The following is a 21,212-nucleotide window of genomic DNA, read 5'->3' as shown; positions in this document are numbered from 1 at the left end:
TGCATTTAGTGTATAAGATGCACCAATATTTCCACCCTCCCGGGGGAGGGGGGGAGAGAGGTGCATCTTATATATCAAAAAATACAGTAATTGATAAATCTATAATCTTTATACTCAGCCATAACCTTCAACTTTTAAAATATCCAGACATGGTTATATTTTTCTTCTTCATACTGCTACCTTTCCCTATTTTCCAATGTTATTTATCTCTGAAACAGCTGTTTTATCACTTTTTCAAGTCATGGACATATGACCATATGAAATATAGCACAGGCCTGTTTTCTGAAGCCTTCCAGAACCTTTGTGGAAAATGATCCAAGCAGTTTTTCATGCCACATATGAAATGAAAACAGTGTATATACTCCAACATAGACATAACAATTTCAAATAGTTTGTCTGTTTTTTTATAAAAAAACTGAGATGAAGGGACAGAATGCTGGCTCATTGATTTATGTGACTTGGTTTTATGTGGAATCATAACTCCAATTCTTAAAACTCCCTCTCTTAAAGCATGCCCAGATCTAAGCTAGACATTCTAAATCTTCCAAAGCATTTTGATGCATGCTGCTTCTTGTAATTCTGAAAGTACTCTATAATCTGAAAAAGTATTTTTACAACTGACCAGATAAGTGCATTTACATAAAGTATATCTGCGCAACAGAATTTTCTCCAGGTTGTTGCTTTTTGAGGGTTCCTCTCACATCCTGTTTGAAGAAAGTAAGTTTAAAAGAGCACCAAATTCAGAAAGAATGGTTTAATGAATTGGCCAAAACTATTTTAAAAAGTGTAATGATATACTTCTACACGCCATTTTTATTTACCCCAATAATAATCAAATAGTGACAAAAGAAGAAAAAAAAAGTTAACTGAATAAATTTAGCTATCTTTACAAACTTTATCCCATTAGCCAGTGAATAACTATAAAATGTTTTTGTAAAAGGAAAGCAACGGTCAGACATTTTAGCAACTCCTCATTAATAACTTGAATATAGATATATGAAAAAATTATCCATCTCCATTTTTAAAATTTAGTCACCACTGCTCCATAATGTGGAAAACAGTAGGGCGTGAGTGCTCAGGAGTGGAATTCCACGTCTTGGTATCACTTAGGCAGATACCAACAACTTTCATGGGACAAAGAAAGTAAAGCCAACTATAATACATCATTAATCTCTGCTTCAAACAAAGTTCCAAAAACATTTTCTTTACAGGTTTCTTAATTTTTTTTATAGTTCAAATGAAGTAAGTGCAGGATAAGGACTGGTGGACTTTTTAAAAAAAACAACAACAACCCACTTTTAAAACAAGGACTATATCCAATTAATGAAACTACAGAATGTGAACTTTCACATTAAAAAAAACTACCTTTCTTCTGTTATACATTGAGAGCAAATGTAGCAAACGCTATGGCTTCAATACATGACCACAAACCATCACAACACCATGAGTAAAAATGTCCACATTTTGGGAGGAAACCAAGCCTCTGGGAGGAAGGATCGGATTACTCAATGGAAAAAAAAAATCTAGCTTGATGTCATTCATAGGTCCTTAACAAATGTACTGTACTGAAAAATTGGGTTAAGTTTAGAAATTCCTTTGTCTCAAGATGCCTAGTCAACTTACTCCCAATTTAAGGTAGTATAATTTGCCAGAATATAATTAATAATGTTCTGAAATTCATTACGGTCATTATGGAAATGCTAACTCACTGCTCAGTTTTTAAAAAAATAAAGCCTTACACTGTCCATCTAATATGTTAGCAAAACAGCAAAATTGACACCACTGTTACTTATTTTAGGCAGCACTATACAATTTTGTCAACTTGTGGTTTAAAAAAGAAAAAAAATCACCAAAGGCGCAAATGAAGTCGCAAAGAAAAGACAGATAATTTTGGTGGAACATCAGTGAAAATTTGCCCAACAAAAAAGGATGGTGAAGAGTTGCTGAGGAGTGCCCTTGGAACAGCATCTGGAGGTAAATTCAGAGTGCACCATATGACTAGCAGGTAAATTGCTTATGATAAAGGGGGGAAATGCTTGCATTACTGTTTACCAGTGACAGCTGCTTTCGAGAATCATCCTTCTTGGTATACATTGATCTGTTGAACTTCTATTCTTATTCAATTCAGATTTCTTCTTATTAATTCAGTCCTCTATTGTTAGTAGTAAAATGTCTTGTTAGTACTGTCACCTATAAGTGTAGCTTTTAAAGATCACAATAAGCAACATCGTTCTTTAAAACTCTTCTTATTCTTGCTGCTTTTTTTGCCATTCTTGTCTTTATTGTCTGACATTTTCTTGGATCTAATTTCTCGCATCAAATCAAAAAATACCTAAAAATAGAGAAAACTAAATTGTATTATCAGCATTTAAAACAGGCTTATATAAAGAAGTATAGTGCATGTTTTAAATTAATGCAACATACTATGAAAAAAGATAACAAATCCCTAAAACATATTGTTTATTCACAATAGTGGTTTTAAATGACTTAATTTTTAACCATCAAAAATTTGTTATAGAGGTAGTTCTCAACTTGATCCCAAAATTTATGTTGCTAAGCGAAACAGTTTTTAGATGAGTTCTGCCATATTTTACCACCTTTCACTACCACAGTTGTTAAGTGAATTACTGTGGTTGTTAAGTTAGTAACAGCGTTGTTAAATTAATCTAGCTTTTCCAGTGACTGTTATCAGACCTTTGTCAGAAAGTCGCAAAAGGTGATCACATGACCTCAAACAGTACCCATTGTAAATCAGTCAGTCGCCAAGTGGGGATGCTCTAACAGTCATAAAAATGGTTATAAGTCACTTTTTTCAGTGTACTGTAACTTCAAACTGTCACAAAACAAAATTATTATTATTATTATTAATTGGATTTGTATGCTGCTCCTCTCCGCAGACTCTGGGCGGCTATAAATGGTTCTAAGTCAAGGGCTACCTATCAATTATTTGAGTTTAGTGCAGAAAGCACAGGAGGGCTGGAGCTAAGTCTAGCTATAGAGAGGAAAAGAAAACCTGAGAAAACAAGTTGAATTTGTATTTCCTATTTTTGGAGCAACCAATTCTCCTTTACGATCACTTGTAGGAACCCATGATCAGGTGACCATGATTTGTTGTACTTTTTTGTGATTCCTAGCATTTATTTCCAAGGGGAAAATGGAGCTGCTTAATGACTGCCACGTTTGCTTAACAATTGTCATGAAGTGGTTGTAACTTTAAATCTGGTCAAATGATGTTGTGACTTAAATATTGCAATGATTTATTACCATAATTCTGAGCTCAATTACAGTCATAAGTTGAGAGTTGTGCTAATATGTATAATAACCAAAGATATCATTCTATTTACAAAGGGTAGCTAGAGTTTATTATGTCACTCAATATTTGCTCAAGTTCTTTCATTAAATCAAAGTGGTTGATAACTCTTATAGCGATTACTCTCATATCTTCCATAAGGTGTGGAGTCTTCACAAAATGCCATATTATTTTGCCTTAGACGTACATTTAAAAAACAACAACAACTGGCAACTGTAATCTGACAATCTCATTTATGAAACACTGCTGAAAACAAATTCTTACTTTACCTTATCTACATTTGCTCTTGTTTTTGCTGATGTCTCTACATACTGCACTCCCCACTCTTCTGCTTTACTTCGAGCAGCTTCTACAGGCACTTGTCGGCGGTCCTCCAAGTCTGATTTATTTCCCACTACTAGTAACGGTATTTTATCCTCTTCAGCTTTTACACGGAGAATCTGTTCTCTAGCATAGCATATTAAAAGCAAAATAGTAGATATGGCCTTAATCATTAATTCCTCCTAGGGTGTAAAATGCATACATGTCATAAGCAAAAGGTGTTGTATGGCAAGGAATTGCAATGCTATTGTGTATTACACTTATTAATCAAGCAGAAGAGTAGAGCTGCGGGTCCCAACTACCAATGAATTCCATCTGACAGGACCCAGATAATGTGCCTTTTTTCCGGTTTCCATTCAAAATATATTTTACCACAAGTAACTGATGCAATCTATTGTACCTAGCAATCAATAGATAGATTAGATAGATAGATAGATAGATAGATAGATAGAACAATCAGACAGACAGACGTTGAAAACAGTTAAGTATACTTTAAATGAGATTATGTAGGAAGTGTACACATTATACAATCAGCACCACAGTTCCCATCAACACTATGTTAGCATAGTCAGATCAAAAAATTATTAGCTATCATTATTACCGTTATGCCAAAACAACAGCAGGATGAAGGCTAAATTACTAACCTTAAATTTATCATGTGAGCCCACTGTAAAGGCTTTTGACTTCTCAGTGTATGATTGAGAGACAAAGTGGCCCATCCATAAGGAAGGTCAAAACTCAGGTCTCCCAGTCCAGCAACTTAACCATTATTCCAGACTGGGTCCACAAACTTATACTGATATCAAATGTATGTGTGTTTTGTACAGTTATAGCTATTGCAAAGATTCATATCAAAGGCAGAAGAATTAAATAATAAAATCTCTACAGAAATGCAACCCCCACAAGCACATTTAATTAGTAGCCTTTTCATCTTCAAATATGTTAAGTATTTTCTTGTTCAGTTTAGCAGACGATCAAAGCTTAATGTATTGGGGGGGGGGGGAGATAATATATTTCTTTGGATGCATTGTAGATTCAATCAAAAATCAAACTCCAATGAAAACATCTAGAGATCATACTTACCTAAATTCTGCTGTGGCTGTAAAGGATTCATTCTCAGTTATGGAGAAAACTAAGAGAAAACCTTCTCCACTCCGGAAATAGTTGTCTCGAATAGCTGCATAATCTTCTTGCCCAGCTGTATCCAAAATATCTATTTGGACTTCTTCACCATCTAGAACAACTTTTTTCCTGTAACTATCAGCCTTGGTTGGTTCATAGTCTTCAACAAACTAGAAAGTATAAAACAATAGTTAGAAATAAGACTCTAGCACTCCTTTAGACGGTAAACCAACTTATAGAGGATTCTAAGTTAACATTAATATCAATGCTTATTTGTAACTCCACTGTGTATAGCACTCAAATCAAAATATTTCCTTCACTAATGTCTTAAAGATCTTTTTAACTAATAATCTAGGGATCAAAACCATGTACTTTTAAAAAAATGTTGATACTATAGATAAGTATAAACTCTGGTTCAGTTTATCCTGAGTAAAGACAAACATTTATTCAGGAATGAAGGTTCATGAAAATCCTTCATAATTAATATATTGCCACTAGAATTTGTTCAAGCAATTCTAAGTCTACCTCTGAAGTCCTAAGCATTATGCATTTTTTTTCTTGAGACTGCAACCCAGTCAGATGTTATGCTTCTGCCACATTAGGATGATCTGTAAAATGGAGTAGAAATTTTGTATTAATAAGCATTTGTACGTTGTATACTCCACTCTTGGTAGGATACTGGAAATATTATATGGACTTGCAAGATAGGTTTATATTAGAAATCCTGCCTCAAACAGAGTGAAAATGTTTGGGGAAAACTGGGTTTGATTTTGCTCATGGCATACTAGTCAAAATGTGCCCAAACTGACCCAGGTCTCTTTACTACCGGTATTAGCAGAAATGCTTCATGCGGCATGGACAGCTAGTAACCTAATCTACTCCTTTCCTGTCTTACTGAAAAGTGTTATGTGAAAACCTCAAGGATGGCAGATTTATGTGCCCCATCTATTGATAACCATGGCATATAGAGGGTTACAACTTGAGTGTAAGACAAGTAAATGGTATTTAAGAGCATGAATTAAGGAAATGAATTAAAGAAAAACAATTACATACTATGCTGTGAAGCTAAGATAAAAGGAGAAAGGAGTAATAAATTTGAATAAAGGCATAGTTAATGGAGATGATGAAAACATATAAATCAATGGGTAGATGTAATTATGAAATATCTAAAATGTATGATTTTGATATTTATATCAAGCACAAATGGATATCATTTAGATTGTGGTGGATGAATATAATTGTAGGCTGATGATAACTGCGTGTTACAGTCTGATGAATAATGATCACACAAATGAATGTTAATAACAAAATAGTAAGGAAAAACCGTAGCAAAAATTATACAATATTTTAAATGAATTTTCTAAAACTCATAATCAATTATAAAAGATAATCATTAGGTAAATATATGCTTAGAAAAAGGCATGTTTAAAATACAGGTAGTCCTCTAGTTACATACGTAATGGAAGCTGCCCATTACATTCGTAACCCAAGGATTTGTGGGAGTGAATCTTGACAAGGCCTGCAGAGGTTCGAAGGGGCAGAGCCTCTGTAGTTGTTTGTAAGAGCGAACCAATTGCTGTAGTGCTAAAGATTCGTAGTTTTGGAACTTGTTTGTAAACATTAAGGGACCCTGATCACATAACTTTAAGTGTTCACTCGTAAACCGGAGATTATCTGTAGATAGTTTAAATCAATACATATGTATACATAAAAAAACAATGAATAATTAAGCATGACTACTTTGATAATTTGTTAGTAGATGAAAAGATCACTAGCATCAGAAAAGGGTATAAAGGGGTGAGAACTTCTCAGTTTAAGACAGGCCATGACTGGCAGTGTCAACAAAGATCTTCAGAAAATGGGCATAAAAGCCCCAGAAAAATAAAAATAATTAGAGAGAAAGTAGAAGGGGAGAAATAAGAGATTTATGTGCAAAAAATGTATAAGATAAATTAATTTCCTAATAGAATGAATGAATGGAAAGAGAATGAAAAAACTCCTTGGAGAGAATATACAGAATTACTTCAGGTGTATGCAATTATGAAATAGTAATAGAACTTGAAGTATGAAATACAATTCGCAGCAGAATCATTAAATGAAAGAAGCCATGGATGAGAAACATACAGGGGTGGGCTGCTATGGTGGAACAGTGATGTGTGCTGAGTGCTATCGGAGTCCAGCGCAATTATGCTACTGCACCTGGGCAGGTAGCGAAATCGTGCACGGACACACAGGTGCGCCACGGGCACACCTCCATGTCTACGCACGATTTCCTTACCTGCCCAGGCGCCGTAGCACAATTGCTCTGGACTCTGCTAGCACTCACAGCCATGGGGGCGAGCACACGTCATCGTTCCACCTTAGCAGCCCACCTCTATAAACATACACAGCAAAGAATGACTGCTGTAAAAGAGAAAAATGTTTATTGACAAGAACAAACATTTAAAATTTAAAAAGAGCAAGGAATGCTTAAGAAAAAAAATGACAAAGGCCATGTAGAACAATGTTGCATATAAATAATTACATTTCTAAAGCTACAATTGAAATGAATGTTGTAATGTGTTTGTGAAAACAGGCGATTAAAATGTTGAAAATAGTAATGCTGCAGGAATAACTGGTGTACATGGTGAAATGTAGCAATATGGCTCCTTTAAAAATTTCTGCCACTTTCTTATATATGATTACATTCTTAACAGAACTGAGAGGTTTAAAGAAAAAAATTAATGTATGGAATGATATACAGTGTTCCCTCGATTTACGTGGGGGATGCGTTCCGAGACCGCCCGCGAAAGTCGAATTTCCGCGAAGTAGAGATGTGGAAGTAAATACACCATTTTTGGCTATGGACAGTATCACAAGCCATCCCTTAACACTTTAAACCCCTAAATTACCATTTCCCATTCCATTAACAACCATTTACTCACCATTATTACTGGTACTCACCATTGAATAAGACACTTAGTGATCCTGATATTTATAAACATAATTATTTATTAACAATAATTGTTTTTTTGTTATTTATTTGCATCGGGTGGGGAAAAACCGTGGTATAGGAAAAAAACCGTGAAGTTTTTTTTAATTAATATTTTTTGAAAAACCGTGGTATAGGCTATTCACAAAGTTTGAACCCGCGAAAATCGAGGGAACACTGTATTGGATTAGAAAAGAAAAACATCATTTTAAGGATGAAAAGTTATAAAGATGATATTTTTCTGGCTATTCTAGAATGCTTCTTATATTTAAAACCATGAGATCTAATCTAAACTACCAACAGAAAAAAACAGAATATAATTATTTCTCTTTTTGAAAAATGTTCTACAAATTTATGGTCTTGTGTTTATATCCCACAATGCACAGTAAAAGCAGTTTAATGTAGACTCTATAGTACTTCATTTTAATACCTATATATATAAAAGAATAAATATCTTACCTCATCATACATAAACTGAAGTGTAAGTGCTGATTTGCCCACACCTCCACTACCAACCATGATTACTTTATGAAGGGCAAGAGAGCTTTGGCTTTTTGCCTTACTAGCAGCCATTTTTTAATATAGTTGTCAGGTATGAGCGGAGTGGACTGATGAGCTAGAAGCCAAAAAAATAGATGTTTTGTTATTCAGATCAAATATTTAATCACCAGAATGACAGAATTATCTAATGCAATCAGACAAAATTTCAAATACATAACAACCTTTGAGGACTAAATAAACATTGATGCTTTAATTGTAATTTCATCTGGATAAACCACTGAATCAATTTAGAATATAATATGATGAATAACTATTAGAGTTTCCTATAATTCTAGTATGATTTTGAATAAGTATTTGCAAAATCCTGTTTCCTTTCTCAAATAGCAAATTTATAATTTCACTTGAAAAGACACTGAGTTTGGCTTCAACAATGGGGTGTAAACAAGTCAATATTATGAGTCGGGGTGGTGCAGTGGTTAGAGTGCAGCACTGCAGGCTACTTCAGCTAACTGCTAACTGTAGTTCAGCAGTAGAAATCTCACCACGGGCTCAAAGTTGACTCAGCCTTCCATCCTTCAGAGGTGGGTAAAATGAGGACCCAGATTGTTGAGGGCAATGTGCTGATTCTGTAAATTGCTTAGAGAGGGCTGTAAAAGCACTATTTTTGTTAAAATGTCAACTTTGTAATTTAGTTGACATTAGAAACAAATATACAGTGTATAATGAAATAGAAAATTTATTTATTTATTTATTTATTTATTGGATTTGTATGCCGCCGCTCTCTGAAGACTCGGGGCGGCTAACAACAATATAAAAAGACAATGTAAACAAATCTAATATTAAAAACAATCTAAAAAACCCCAATTTAAAGAACCGCTCATACATACAAGCATACCATGTATAAATTCTATAAGCCTAGGGGGAAGGGAAATTTCAATTCCCCCATGCCTGACGAAAAGAAAAATAAAATCTTTAAACTTGCTCATCTTGCATTAAACACTTGGTACCTGCTTTAAAGTTTGGAGAATTCTGCTAGAATAGATTTCGAAGACATAGGAAGAATTGCTGGGAAGATGTGAAAATATTTTTTGGCAATGCATGAAAAGAACTAACTACATAATGTATCACTGAATTGTGCCCCAAAGGCTGGAAAGTTCCTGTCAACCAAATCTTTAACATAATATATATTATAAGAGGAATAGAAGAGGGGTTATACTGGAAGTTTAATGCTCTTGTTTATGTAAGGGTAATACTCAACTTATAACCAGTCATAAAGTTATGACAGAATCCATATCCCCTGCCATTGCCCTTATCTTCTCAGGCTAGGTGAGGATGGGGAGGGGTAGGGCCAGCCAGTGATGAGACAGGGAGCTGCAGAAGAGGGCCCAAAGAGCTGCATGTAGCTCTAGAGCCACAGGTTGCCAACACCCGGTCAACAGTGATCTTGGAGCCCAAGAAAATAAATTCTCTCACTGCTTCCATTAAGTATGGAAGTTATGAAGTATTAATTATGAAGTATTGCAAGCCAACTTTTGCACTCTCTTGTTTATGCAGATTACTTAAAAACAAAGAAGATATGAACAATAAGCTACGAGTCCTGAGGAGGGATAAGAATCAGCAAATGAGCAAAAACATCTGGCTAATCAATCCAAAGCACCTCCCTTATGAAACCAGGTTGCAACGTCTTAGTCTTTTCAGCCTTGAAAGACAGTGTTTAAGGGGTGACTTGATCGAAACATATAAAATCATGCATGGGATAGAAAAGGTGGATAGAGAAAAAATATTTTGTCTATCACACAATACTAGGACGAGGGGGCACTCCCTAAATCTCATAGGTAAGAAAGTGAGGACAAATAAAGGGAAATATTTCTTCACCCAGAGAGTTGTTGGTTTATGGAATTCACTTCCAGAAGAGGTTGTGACAGCTGTCAGCCTTGATAGCTTCAAGGCAGGAATAGACAGATTCATGGATGCCAAGTGTATCAGTGGTTATTGAAACAGATGTCCATGTTCTGCCTCTATATTGGTTTAGGCAGGCAGGATTCCCTTGAGTACCATTTGTTGGGGGTCAAGGGGAAGGGAGGGTTTGGCCTTCTCTTTCTGCTCCAGATCCCCAAGGAAAATTGGTGGGCCACTGTGTGACACAGAATGCTGGACTTGATGGGCTTTGGCCCGAATCAGCATGGCTCTTCTTATGTTCAAAGAAGGTATTTAGTGACCAGTACAAGCAGTTTAATCTGAGGTTTGGTAAGTAGTTAGCTTAACATTGCTCTAGTTTTATCAGTGACCAAGCATATTGCAGGTACTGTCCATTTACTTAGCACAATTGGGACAGGAAATTCCATTGCTAAATGATGCATGTCATGTGACTGTACATAACTTACATCAGTTCTAGCTGTGGTTGTTACTCCAGGCTAAGTGTCACCCCAGGCTAAGTGTCACATCAAGTGATTGCAACTTGTGACTTTATGCTAGCTTCCAATGATTTGGTTTTTGGAAACAAATTGCTAGGGTTGCAAATGGTGATAACAGGACATTATAATTGTTGTAAATATGTGTCAGTTGCTCAAATTGCAATTTACATGATTGTGGGGAAGCTACCATAGCTGCAACTTTGAGGACCACCCATAAGTCTCCCTTTTTAACACCACTGTAACTTTGAGTGGTCATTGAACAAGTGGTTGATAAGCAAGGATTACCTGCATAAGCATGAATTAACCATTTTCCTACCTGTAGGTCACAACACACTAATTCTTACTTTATTAGAGAATATGTATCAATTTATGCATGCAGGTAATAGTTTATTGTGACCATTATCTCCAAAGCAATATAATTTACATTAGCAGGAGTTCAGTCAAACATAAATATAGTTGCATTTATTAAAGTCATCCATTTGAAGAAGAGTATAAAATTTAGGTCATGCCGCTGGTCCCAAACCATTAAATCTAAATCATGTGATTGCTATTTATATAATGATTAGTTAACTTAATTTTGTGGAAGAGGTACTTGCAATTTTTCCATTTTTATTTTGTACTCTTCAATATATCTATATAATATATGTAGAGCTATTTTTGCTTCTCTACTGTGTCACTTAACCTTGAATAACTCAGAACATTAACAACATAACAGTAACATTTTATGTACCAGAAACGCATTCACGAAATAAATTAAACACATCAAGGCAACTCTATTCTTGTATCTCATGCTATTTAAATATCTTCCTTTAATACTTTGTTCAATATAAAGACATCATTTTTATACAATCCAAATCCTAATTCTGTCTGATTTTGCTGCATCTTTTAAACAGCATATTTCATTCTTGCTCAAAAGTTTGTTACTTTAAATGCAAATTTCTTCGTCGAGAGATAAAAATGATGAGCAATAACCGAGACTACCGGTACCTGCATTCTTCCACATTTAAAAATCCACATACTAATGTTGCCATGGCTACATTTTGCCGTGTTTACAACCATACTGCTATTCAGCAAAACTGAAGATATATACTGCCTTTCTGTGTATGGGGTGAACAGTCAAGCCTGTTCAGTGTCCAAACCTAAATGTTTAACAAGATACATGCTCACAACTGATTAATGATGTAATCAGAAATGGCACATTGAAGAGGAAAAACAAGTTTATATGCTAAGCACACAATAAGCACAATAACATTACAATCAGAGCTTTAAAAATGACACCCACAAAACGAGGCTCAAATAGTCATGCAACATTTTGTGTTAAAGGTAACTTTCAGGTCTCTACGTTCTTTTATCTCCAAGGACTTGAAATGGACACCAAACAGAATCATCATTAAAAAGGCACAACAAAGAATGTTCTTCCTGTATCAACTCAGAAAGCTCAGATTGCCCAAGGATCTGCAGACACAGTTCTACACAGTAATTTTTGAATCAGTCATTAATACCTCAATAACTGTCTGGTTTGGCATAGCAACAAAATAGGACAGATACAGACTTCAAAGGATAGTAAGGACTACAAAAAAAATCAATTGCTACTAGCCTTCCATTGAGGAAGGCTGGTATACTGCAGGAACCAGAAAGAAGGCTGAGAAAGTATCTACAGCAGGGGTCCCCAAACTTTTTACACAGGGGGCCAGTTCACTGTCTGTCAGATTGTTGGAGGGCCAGACTATAAAAAAAACCTATGAAAAAGTAAAATGCCAATAGAAAAATAATGCATCAATTAATATATTTCCATAAATTATACTTTTCTATAATTTCATTCAATATTTCCAAGCTCAATTAATTTTCAGGCACTTAGCATTTACTATTATTAACTTTCATCAATCTTCTACATTTCCAAGTATATTTTAAATGCATAATGCAAACTCATAAAATCATACAGTACATATCATAAACCCCTTGTTTATCATATGTATCTTCCATTAATTTTACCTATGTAATTCTATAGTTCTAAAATTCTAATCCAATTTTATGAATTAATACATCCTAATATTAAATAACACTTAAATATATCTTTTACCAATATTCCATAGTCAATCCATATTTAATAATCAATCATCCCTCCTCAAATTTCTACCACTGTTCTCATTTCTGGGTACCTCTCCTGTCTCTCCCCCTTTTCTCTCTCATTTGTTTCTCATTTCTCCCTCTTCCTCCCTTTTTCTTTAATTCCTTCCCTCTCACTTTTCCTTTCTTTTCCATCCCTGTCTGCTTCCCCATGTGTGTGTGTGTGTCTTTGAACTCTTGAACCATTTACAAAAACAGATGAGGGCTGGGTTTTTTTTTCTGTTATTACTTGGGTGCTTTTTACTATATGCTTAAATCAAGAGTCACTTCTCTCTCTCTCTCTCTCTCTTTCCCTTCTTTCCTTCCTTCCCTCCCTTTCTCTCTCCCTCTTTCTCCCCCCCCCCTCTCTTTCTCTCTCATTTCCTCCCTTTCTCAACACAGCAGAGCCGTTCACTTTCCCTCTCGGCAGGAAGGGGAAAAGGCGCGTCTCTCTTGCCTCCGGCTCGCAAGGGGGCTGCTGTGGCCGTGGCTGACCACCAGGGGGCTCCCTCCGCAGGCAGCACTGCCCTGGCAACACATTAGCTTCCAGAGGGAACTGAGCATGTACGTCCAACTTTTGCCCGTCTCCGCTTGTCTCGCTTTCAAGCCGAAAAGGCATGAAGGGGGAGTGGAGGAAACGCTTCCCCGGCGTCCGTCCCATCCCCCCACCGGCTTGTTTTGTTTTAATTAACCAGAGGGACCAGCCTAGAAGCAGCCCCAACACTGCGTGTCACCCTCCCCGGGCTTGCAAGCGGCGCCCCCCGCCCCTGTGGCACAAGGTGAGCTGCGGTTAGGGGGTTGCTGTTGTGGCAGCAGGGGCCCCCTGATGTCAAGCCCGGCGGCGCTGAGCAAAGCTGGCTGCCCGGGGAAGCAGGGTGTTTGAAAAGCGTGCTGCTTCCCTAGGCAGGCGGCTTTGCTGGCAGGCGCAGGGCTTGATGTCAGCGGGCCCGTTGCCCCAACAGCAATCTCCCAACCGCCCACATAGTTTTTTATGTTTTCTCAGTTGTTTGGTTTAATGTTGATTAATGAATGTAACTATGATTATGACCTATTCACTAGTTTTTTATATGTACACTATAAGCTTATGCACTGGAGACATTTTTTTGTGTGTCCAATCCCACTTGGCCAATAAAGAATTCTATTTCTATTTCTATTCTTTTTTAAGGTTTCCATCCAACAATTACTCAGACTTGATGAGGATACAAACTATGATTGGGATACAAACTATCTTGAATGGGCATAATACGAACCTTGAGGCTTCTTCAGAATTTTAGATCATAGGTTGTTAGCAATTGCCAATCTTGGATAACGAAATGCTCTTCTCCTTCCTTCCCATATACAACCCTCATTGTAATCCTGCAAGATTTCAGCACTTTCCCCCCAATACCAAACTATAATACAACCTTATATAGAAATGCTGAGGTGGCAAACTTTATCTCTACCAATATAAAAGAAAATAAATTTCCTTTGGAGTCTACTAATTTTAAACATGGGGAAGAAACAGAAAGATGCCAGTAAGTCACACAGAGGATGACATCATGATAGTTAAAGCAGATTAACTTCTTAGTCCTACAATAAAAATAAACTTCTATACATAAGACTTTTTTAATTTATAAAGAAAAGATTTTACAGAAAACAAGTTTTGGGAAGAAAATTGCAATAACTCTAACATGTTCCTAGTGAATATTTTCTCACTTTTCCATCTAAAATAATATATTGATTTGTATTCAAATCAATATATTATTTTAGGCACTTTATAAAGGCACTTTATTGTATATTTTAGGCAATTTCCCTAAAGTTCTTTATATCTACAGAAAAACTTTGGAAGAAACTTTGTACTGAATCGCAATACTGTAGTCCTATTTTATCTTCACTGGAAACATCCTAAAATTGTAATCACTTGATCCAATTACAATGGAAGTAGTAGTCTGATCCTAGAAACTTGTATTGGAATTTTTTGGGGTGGTGGTGGAAGAATTTTCAAGATATTTTCAAATTGAAGCATTTTTTTTTATTTCTATATGCAGTGTTCCCTCTAATTTTTTTGGGGGGTGGGCAGAAAAGTATAGTGTCTGAGCGGCAGTCCCTTCGGGACTGGGCGGCACAAAAATATTAAATAAATAAATAAATGAATAAATAAATAAATAAATAAACAAACAAACAAAAAACCCACCCTGTTTTGCCTCAGAGAATTTCAAAATAAAATACTGTACTGTGTGTCTATAACAGTGAGCTCATAATAGGGCAACTCTATCAATATCAAAATGCCACTTAAATAGTTGAGCTAGTTTCAAAATAGATTTTGATTTTCCTTCTCTTCCTTACTCCCATTCTTTTCCTTTCTCTTTTCCTTCCTCTCTTTTTTCTATCTGTTTCTCTCTCTTCCTCTCTCTCTCCTTCCCTCTCACTCTTTCCCTCTCAGCTTCTGGGCAGGTTTGGAAAACTCTGAGTTGATGATGATTTTTAAGTGAGCGATTGCTCACTGCTCAGCTTAGAAGGAACTATGTCTATATGGTGTTAACAGTGAAGTATGCATCATATAAAAGGATTGCTAATTCAAATAAAAATAAAACTGACGGCACCAACCAACAGCAAACACTGTAAGCTAAGATACATAGACTTAACTTCTTTAAGATATCCCTTGACAGGAAAGGTCTGCCTTCCTCAATTGGGTGTTTCTCAAGATGCACTGGGAAAATAACTACCCAAGTTCCCAAACTGAATTGAATCATAGTCCCAAAACTTACCCAGTTACCCTGTTGAGAGAGGCTACATTGGCACTTAGTACGTAATGAACCTAAATGCTGAATAAAGTGTATCTCATCACCCTGGATTCACAGTAACAGCAATGAGATTTGCTGCTCTCATAACTTTAAGCAAAACAAAACACTTGAGAGGAGCCTCAAGAAAAGCCTGAAATATATCACAGCTGGGGGAGTTAAAGCAGGAGAATATGAACAACAGTCTGTTTGTTTCTAAGAGGATAATTTTCAATCATTGCAACTAAAATAGCTGCAACTAAAAGTTCTAATTTTATAATGGACTGTTTTATAACAAGTCAATTTTATAATGACAAAATTGTCTAATAACTAGTATCAGGATTCTTTAGGAAATATGAATTTTAAATGGGATATCACATTTATTTATATATTTATTTAATTTGATTAGATTTCTATGCCGCCCTTCTCAACCGACTCAAGGCGGCTTACTACATAATAAATACAATACAAAACATGTATAAATCTAATATTAGGAATCTAAAAATTCCTACAACCCCATTATCTTAAAAACACACTCCTTCACATTCATCCAATAATTTAACCATTCGTTGCTGGAGTTGGCTCTTAACACCCACTGCCCCCATGCCTTCAGGCAAAGATGGGTCTTAAAGGCCTTGCAAAAGGTCAGGAGGGTGGGGGCGGTGCGAATCTCCAGGGGAGTTAGTTTCAAAGGGCCGGAGCCCCCATTGCCTGGTCTGCGGGACCTGTAATAGGCCAACCCTGTGGGATCAGACCAGTTGTTGGAATACATGAGGCAGAAGGTGGTCCCGTAGTTAATCTGGTCCTAAGCCATGTAAGGCTTTAAACTAATCTACCCTATCAATGCAATAATTTCAAAGTACAATATGAGTTATTAATGTTACACCTTGTAAACTCAACTATAGCTAAATGCAAAAAGACTGTAAATAAAAATATAGTTCTCCATGACACTAGTAAATACTTGGAAACCTGGGAAAGTGTTCCAGAAACAGAAAATTGCCATGTTCTTGTGATTTATGTTTGTACATGCTGTACAAACCCACTGTCAGTGATCTGAAAAAATAGTTTCTTTGTACAGATGTATCAATGTATTATCCCATTCCACAACCATCCACATTTTGGTTTAGCATTATCCTTGAACCAAAGCAATATTAATAGGTTCATAAACCTACTTCAAATGAACAATTAGAATAAGATAGTGGTGATAGTTGTAATTTTTTTTCTACATTAATGAAAAAAAAGGTTACCTCCAGGTAGCTAGCCTTCAATTTACAACAGTTCATTTAGTGACCATTCAAAGTTTACAATGGTACTGAAAAAAGTGACTTATGACTGTTTTTCACACTTGTGATAGTTGCAGAATCATCCCAGTGGCCATATGATCAAAATTTGAATACTGTATTTGGCAACTTATTTATGATGGTTGCAGTGTCCATCATTCATTGATTGAGCTAAACAACAATCACTCAACTACAAATCTCTAGTACATGCAAAGTATATTAATAAATTATGTCATTCTCTGAAATTCCAAACAATAATTTCTGAAGGAAAATTCAATTATTTCTATATTGATGTCAAGACTGAGTGATTGCTGGATGGAAACCTGAAAAAATATATTCATTATTATCCTATATGTATATATATCAAGATATTAATTAGTCTCCTACATGTGCAATCAAATGTTATGCCCTGCTTTTCCCAAACAGACAAAATTGACAAAGACTGAAATCAATATACCAAACCTCAGATTTACTGGCTATTTCCTTATTTTTCTTCAGTAAAACATTAGAAACTCATCCCTTCTTTCTTTCCGAATGTCCTTATTCGTTTATCTAGTAGTTTTGTGTTCTCAACTTACTGAAGCATTAAGCATCTGTGTAACATTAGTTAACATGCCTCAGCACATACAAAAGACAAGCTGTAATGATATAGTCTGCATTTTACAGTATCTATAATGAGGAGGACCCAACCAGAAGTTGCACAAAATAAAATAAAATGTTACCTCATGGCACAAAAGAATGTCAGGAAAAAAAGTAAGAGCTAAAAATATTAATGGCTCTAAAACCAACAAAAGCAAATTCTTTAAACATGTCAGAATTAGGAAATTGACCAGAAAGACAGCCAAACCTCTGGAAAACCAGAGGTTCAAATACTACTAAAGAAGGATAAGGAGATTTCAGAGAAAATGCAGGAATAATTTGTATCTGTCTTCACTGCGGAGGATAAATGGCAGATATCTATGCTTGAAATGTGTAATTATAATCTGATACAATGTTGTATTTGACTTCCAAATACATTATTTGACAACATTTTTAGAGTATAATTTAGTAGTTATAAAATAAGAGATAGCATTATATAGATTATCTATAGAGAGAGAGAACAAAAAGGAAAGAATGCAAACAGCGGAGTTCCCTAGGAATCTGTCTTGAGATTGATAAGAGATCTACTTTTTGTTTAAATAAGAATAACACAACCAGGGATTTCCAACTCAAGCACTGTATTTATCCAAATCTGATCTCCAAGAATTAGATCAGTGGTTCACTTTTTTTTGCCCATGCCCCACCTAAGCATCTTTAAAATCCCGATATATAATTCTTACTATTCAAAAAGTGAACTATTCATGTGGAGGAAGCCTAAAAGGCCATTAACTTGGTTTAAACAAGGTTCCAATTGCCCCTATTAAAAATCAAATTGCCCCCCTTGTGTTGGGAACCAGGGAATTAGACACTATCAAATTAACAAATCAGAAATATTTTCTACCAGATTAGAGGTGTTTGAACCTAGACAGCTATGACATATTAATAAAAAATAATTTCAACAATTCCACCATAAATAACCATGTTTGTTTTTTAAAAATTCTAACAGGGCCTTTAAATCAAGCCAGCATAATGTGGAAAAAAATTTTTCAATGAAATCCAGAAAGGAATAGGTAGAGATCTGTTGACACTTCATAATGAATTTACACCATCATCTCAGGTTCTTGCAGGGGGTTCATATTATCTCCCCTGTGTTAATGGCAGAAAACAGCAACACAGTATTATTGTCCCTACTTAAGGAAGTTAAAAAAGAAAAAGAAACCTGAGGCAGATTTGATACAACCTCCGAACACACTAAAGTGGAAACGAGATTTGACGAGGGCGGTCTGCTTAAAAAAAAAAAAATCCAATCCCCACTTTTAGGCTGGACTAGTCCTCTATGATCAAGCGGTTTTTTGCAAATCGTTTGCCCCTCTCCTAAAAAAACCCCTCGCGCTCAAACTCTTATTTTCAGTAAATACACTTTACTCCCAATTATTTCCCTCAGATCAATACAATACCCATGTCTCGCAGTCTTCACACACACAATAAAATCTTTTTAATTAAGCAACGGACGGACACCTTCGGAGCTCCCCCCCATCCACCCAACCGCCCCGAATAGGCGGCTTGCCATGAAAGACACCCCCCCTCCTCATTCCCCTCACACAAAAGGCTCCCCCCCCCCCCACACCTTCTCTTTCCCCTTCCTCCCCCGAAAAAGGAGCCAACGCCAAAGCCCTCCGTATTCATAAAACAAACAAAAAAAAGGGAAAGGCATCCGACCCACCTAAAGTTCCGCCGCCATTACGGGGTGAAGAATGGAGAGGGAGGGAAAGGGAAACGATACACCCCACCCTCCTCTTCCCACCTTCTTTAAGGGATTAGTTACACCAAGTACTTTCGTTGCCTGTGGGCTTTTCTATTAGGTCCACCACCGGAGGAGGGGAAGGGGGCGAATTTTTTTTTTCCACACACACAGACACACGCAAGCCCCGGGTTCGTCGCCAACTGCAATGCCACAAAATGGAAAACCACTGCCCAACCCCGAAGCACTCGCTTCCCCTTTCCCTCCCTTCTCCTCTCCTCTCCGCGGCGGAACCAACAACACTGGCTCCCGCGACCGTTGCAGCCTTTTCTTTAAAAAAAAAAAAAGGCTTGAAAACTAGGGAGGTTCTTCTTTCTTGCCCTGCTTCAGCTTCCCCGAAGAAAGACAAGCACGGCGTATTACCTTCCCCGTTGCCGTGGGCGCGGTGGTGGTGGGGTCTGGGTATTTTGTTGACTTTTAAAAGCTGCCGAGGCAAAAAAAATATTAAAAAATCCCCGTGGTTCTCCCCCTGCCCGAGGCCGGTCGCCCTCAGCGCCGCTACCCTCGGTTTTTTTTAAGGGAGGCGGATATTAACAGCAGCAGCAGCAGCAGCAGCGCCACCGCCGCGCCCGCCCGCGCATGCACGCGCTCGTTACCGCCCCGATGAAGGAAAGCCCGGCCGGTCGGGCGCGCGCACGCGAGCCTACAATTCCCTCATGTTCTCTTCGACTTGCGCGCGCAGCTGCTGCTGCTTTTTTTTTTTTTTAAATAATTACCGACGTGGCGCGCTCAATGATGTCGCGGGATCCAAGCAAAAACGCAGCGTCTTTGTTTGTTTGCATTCGCTCCGCCCTCTCCTCCTCTCCTTTTTCTGGGCTTCCCGCCCAGTCCCCGCACGGCTTCCGCGCGCTTTTTCCCCCCTCACAACCAGTCGGACGATAAGGAGGGGAGGGGAGAAGTAGTGTGCGTCGCAAGCACGTGATCTTCTCTTGTCCAATGGGGTGTAACAGAAAGAGGATTGGTTGAACTATCGGTACTGTAGAACGGATGGGTTTCTAAGGGAGAAGATAATGTATGTACTCCCTGCAGTCAGCGCTGGGTTGATTTGGCTAGTGGTTAACTTTAATGACCCGTTTAACGACATTGTTCGTGCTCCCTTCATGTATCGACAAAGTGACGAGATGCTCTTTTTTCATTATGGCCTTTTGCATTAGGTGTACGGCGGGGATAGGCAAAGTTGGCTCTTCTCTGACATGTGGACTTCAAATCCCAGAATTCCTGAGCTAGCATGATTGGCTCAGGAATTCTGGGAGTTGAAGTCCAAAGTCATAGAAGAGCCGACTTTGCCTCTCCCTGGTTTAAGGGTAATGTTAGTATGGAATATTTTTTTTTGCTCGTGTTTCAGTTGTGCACCTTTTCTTGGCTGCTACTTTAACTGTGCTTTTATCTCGTTTTATATTTTTCCTTCCACTTGGATTGGACTGCCAAAGGGGAATGTTGCTGCAGCTGATTAGGAAACATTCATTACATGGGTTTTCCTTATTTATTAAACTTCCATAGCCGGGCTGTTCTTTAATGTTGAAGTGACTTGGGGGTTCTCATATTCACACCTATTAACACATCAGCTCTTATGTCTTAATCAATTATATCTGGTAGAAATCTGTCAGTTGTTTTGAAATTATCATTTCATTAGAAGCTGAAGTGCTAAGTAGCTAATTATGTCAATAGTAAAGCACTAGCACATATTGTATAAGTAAAGCACTATGTACTGTATCTTAGGCTTTCAATTAGCAGGATTTTTAATGGGGCATTTTTAGAGGCTCTAGCTAGGGCTACAATGCTTCTCTTGTGGATATCTCTACTATATAAGACCAGTTTCAAATATGTTTTGCTGAATTTGGTTTTAAATTAATAAAAATAGACCTTGAAAGCTATTATTCTGGGCTCAAGGTTGACTCATGCTTCCAAGGTGGGTATAATGAGGCCACAGATTGTTTGGGTCAATAAGGCTGACTCCCTATAACCCCTTAGGCAGGGCTGTATTATACAGCCTGTGTATACCATGAAGTGATATATAAGTCTAAGTGATTTTGCTATTGTCTGGACCT

The 21,212-nt window shown here is 37.1% G+C and overlaps 1 protein-coding gene across 5 annotated transcripts; it reads right to left on the bottom strand.

Moving 5' to 3' along the window:
- Positions 1-739: 739 nt before the first annotated feature.
- RALB (RAS like proto-oncogene B) lies at positions 740-20,091 on the bottom strand. Of its 5 annotated transcripts, none has more exons than XM_070730128.1 (6): positions 19,761-19,893; positions 19,528-19,588; positions 8,184-8,340; positions 4,715-4,923; positions 3,580-3,757; positions 740-2,332 (listed from the first exon to the last, which is right to left on the bottom strand). In XM_070730128.1, the coding sequence occupies exons 3-6, from the start codon at positions 8,295-8,297 to the stop codon at positions 2,213-2,215; spliced, it is 621 nt and encodes a 206-aa protein (XP_070586229.1). In that variant the 5' UTR covers positions 8,298-8,340; positions 19,528-19,588; positions 19,761-19,893; the 3' UTR covers positions 740-2,212. The 5 variants fall into 5 exon arrangements, with proteins under 5 accessions (XP_070586229.1, XP_070586237.1, XP_070586244.1 ...); XM_070730136.1 differs by having other exon boundaries at positions 19,812-19,842; XM_070730143.1 differs by lacking the exon at positions 19,528-19,588 and having other exon boundaries at positions 19,881-20,091.
- Positions 20,092-21,212: the final 1,121 nt, after the last annotated feature.

This window comes from Erythrolamprus reginae, chromosome 1 (genome assembly GCF_031021105.1).
Source record: "Erythrolamprus reginae isolate rEryReg1 chromosome 1, rEryReg1.hap1, whole genome shotgun sequence".
NCBI classification, from domain to species: Eukaryota; Metazoa; Chordata; class Lepidosauria; order Squamata; family Dipsadidae; genus Erythrolamprus; species Erythrolamprus reginae.
Note: the sequence above shows the minus strand (reverse complement) of the source record. Positions and strands in the feature narration are given on the sequence as shown.

Excerpts from the sequence above, each read along its gene's own strand:
- RALB (XM_070730143.1), bottom strand. The coding sequence starts at position 8,297 with ATGGCTGCTAGTAAGGCAAAAAGCCAAAGCTCTCTTGCCCTTCATAAA. Across the intron at positions 4,924-8,183 it reads TTCAGTTTATGTATGATGAG|TTTGTTGAAGACTATGAACC; the intron begins GTAAGATATTTA and ends TATACTTTCTAG. Across the intron at positions 3,758-4,714 it reads ACAGCCACAGCAGAATTTAG|AGAACAGATTCTCCGTGTAA; the intron begins GTAAGTATGATC and ends ATGCTATGCTAG.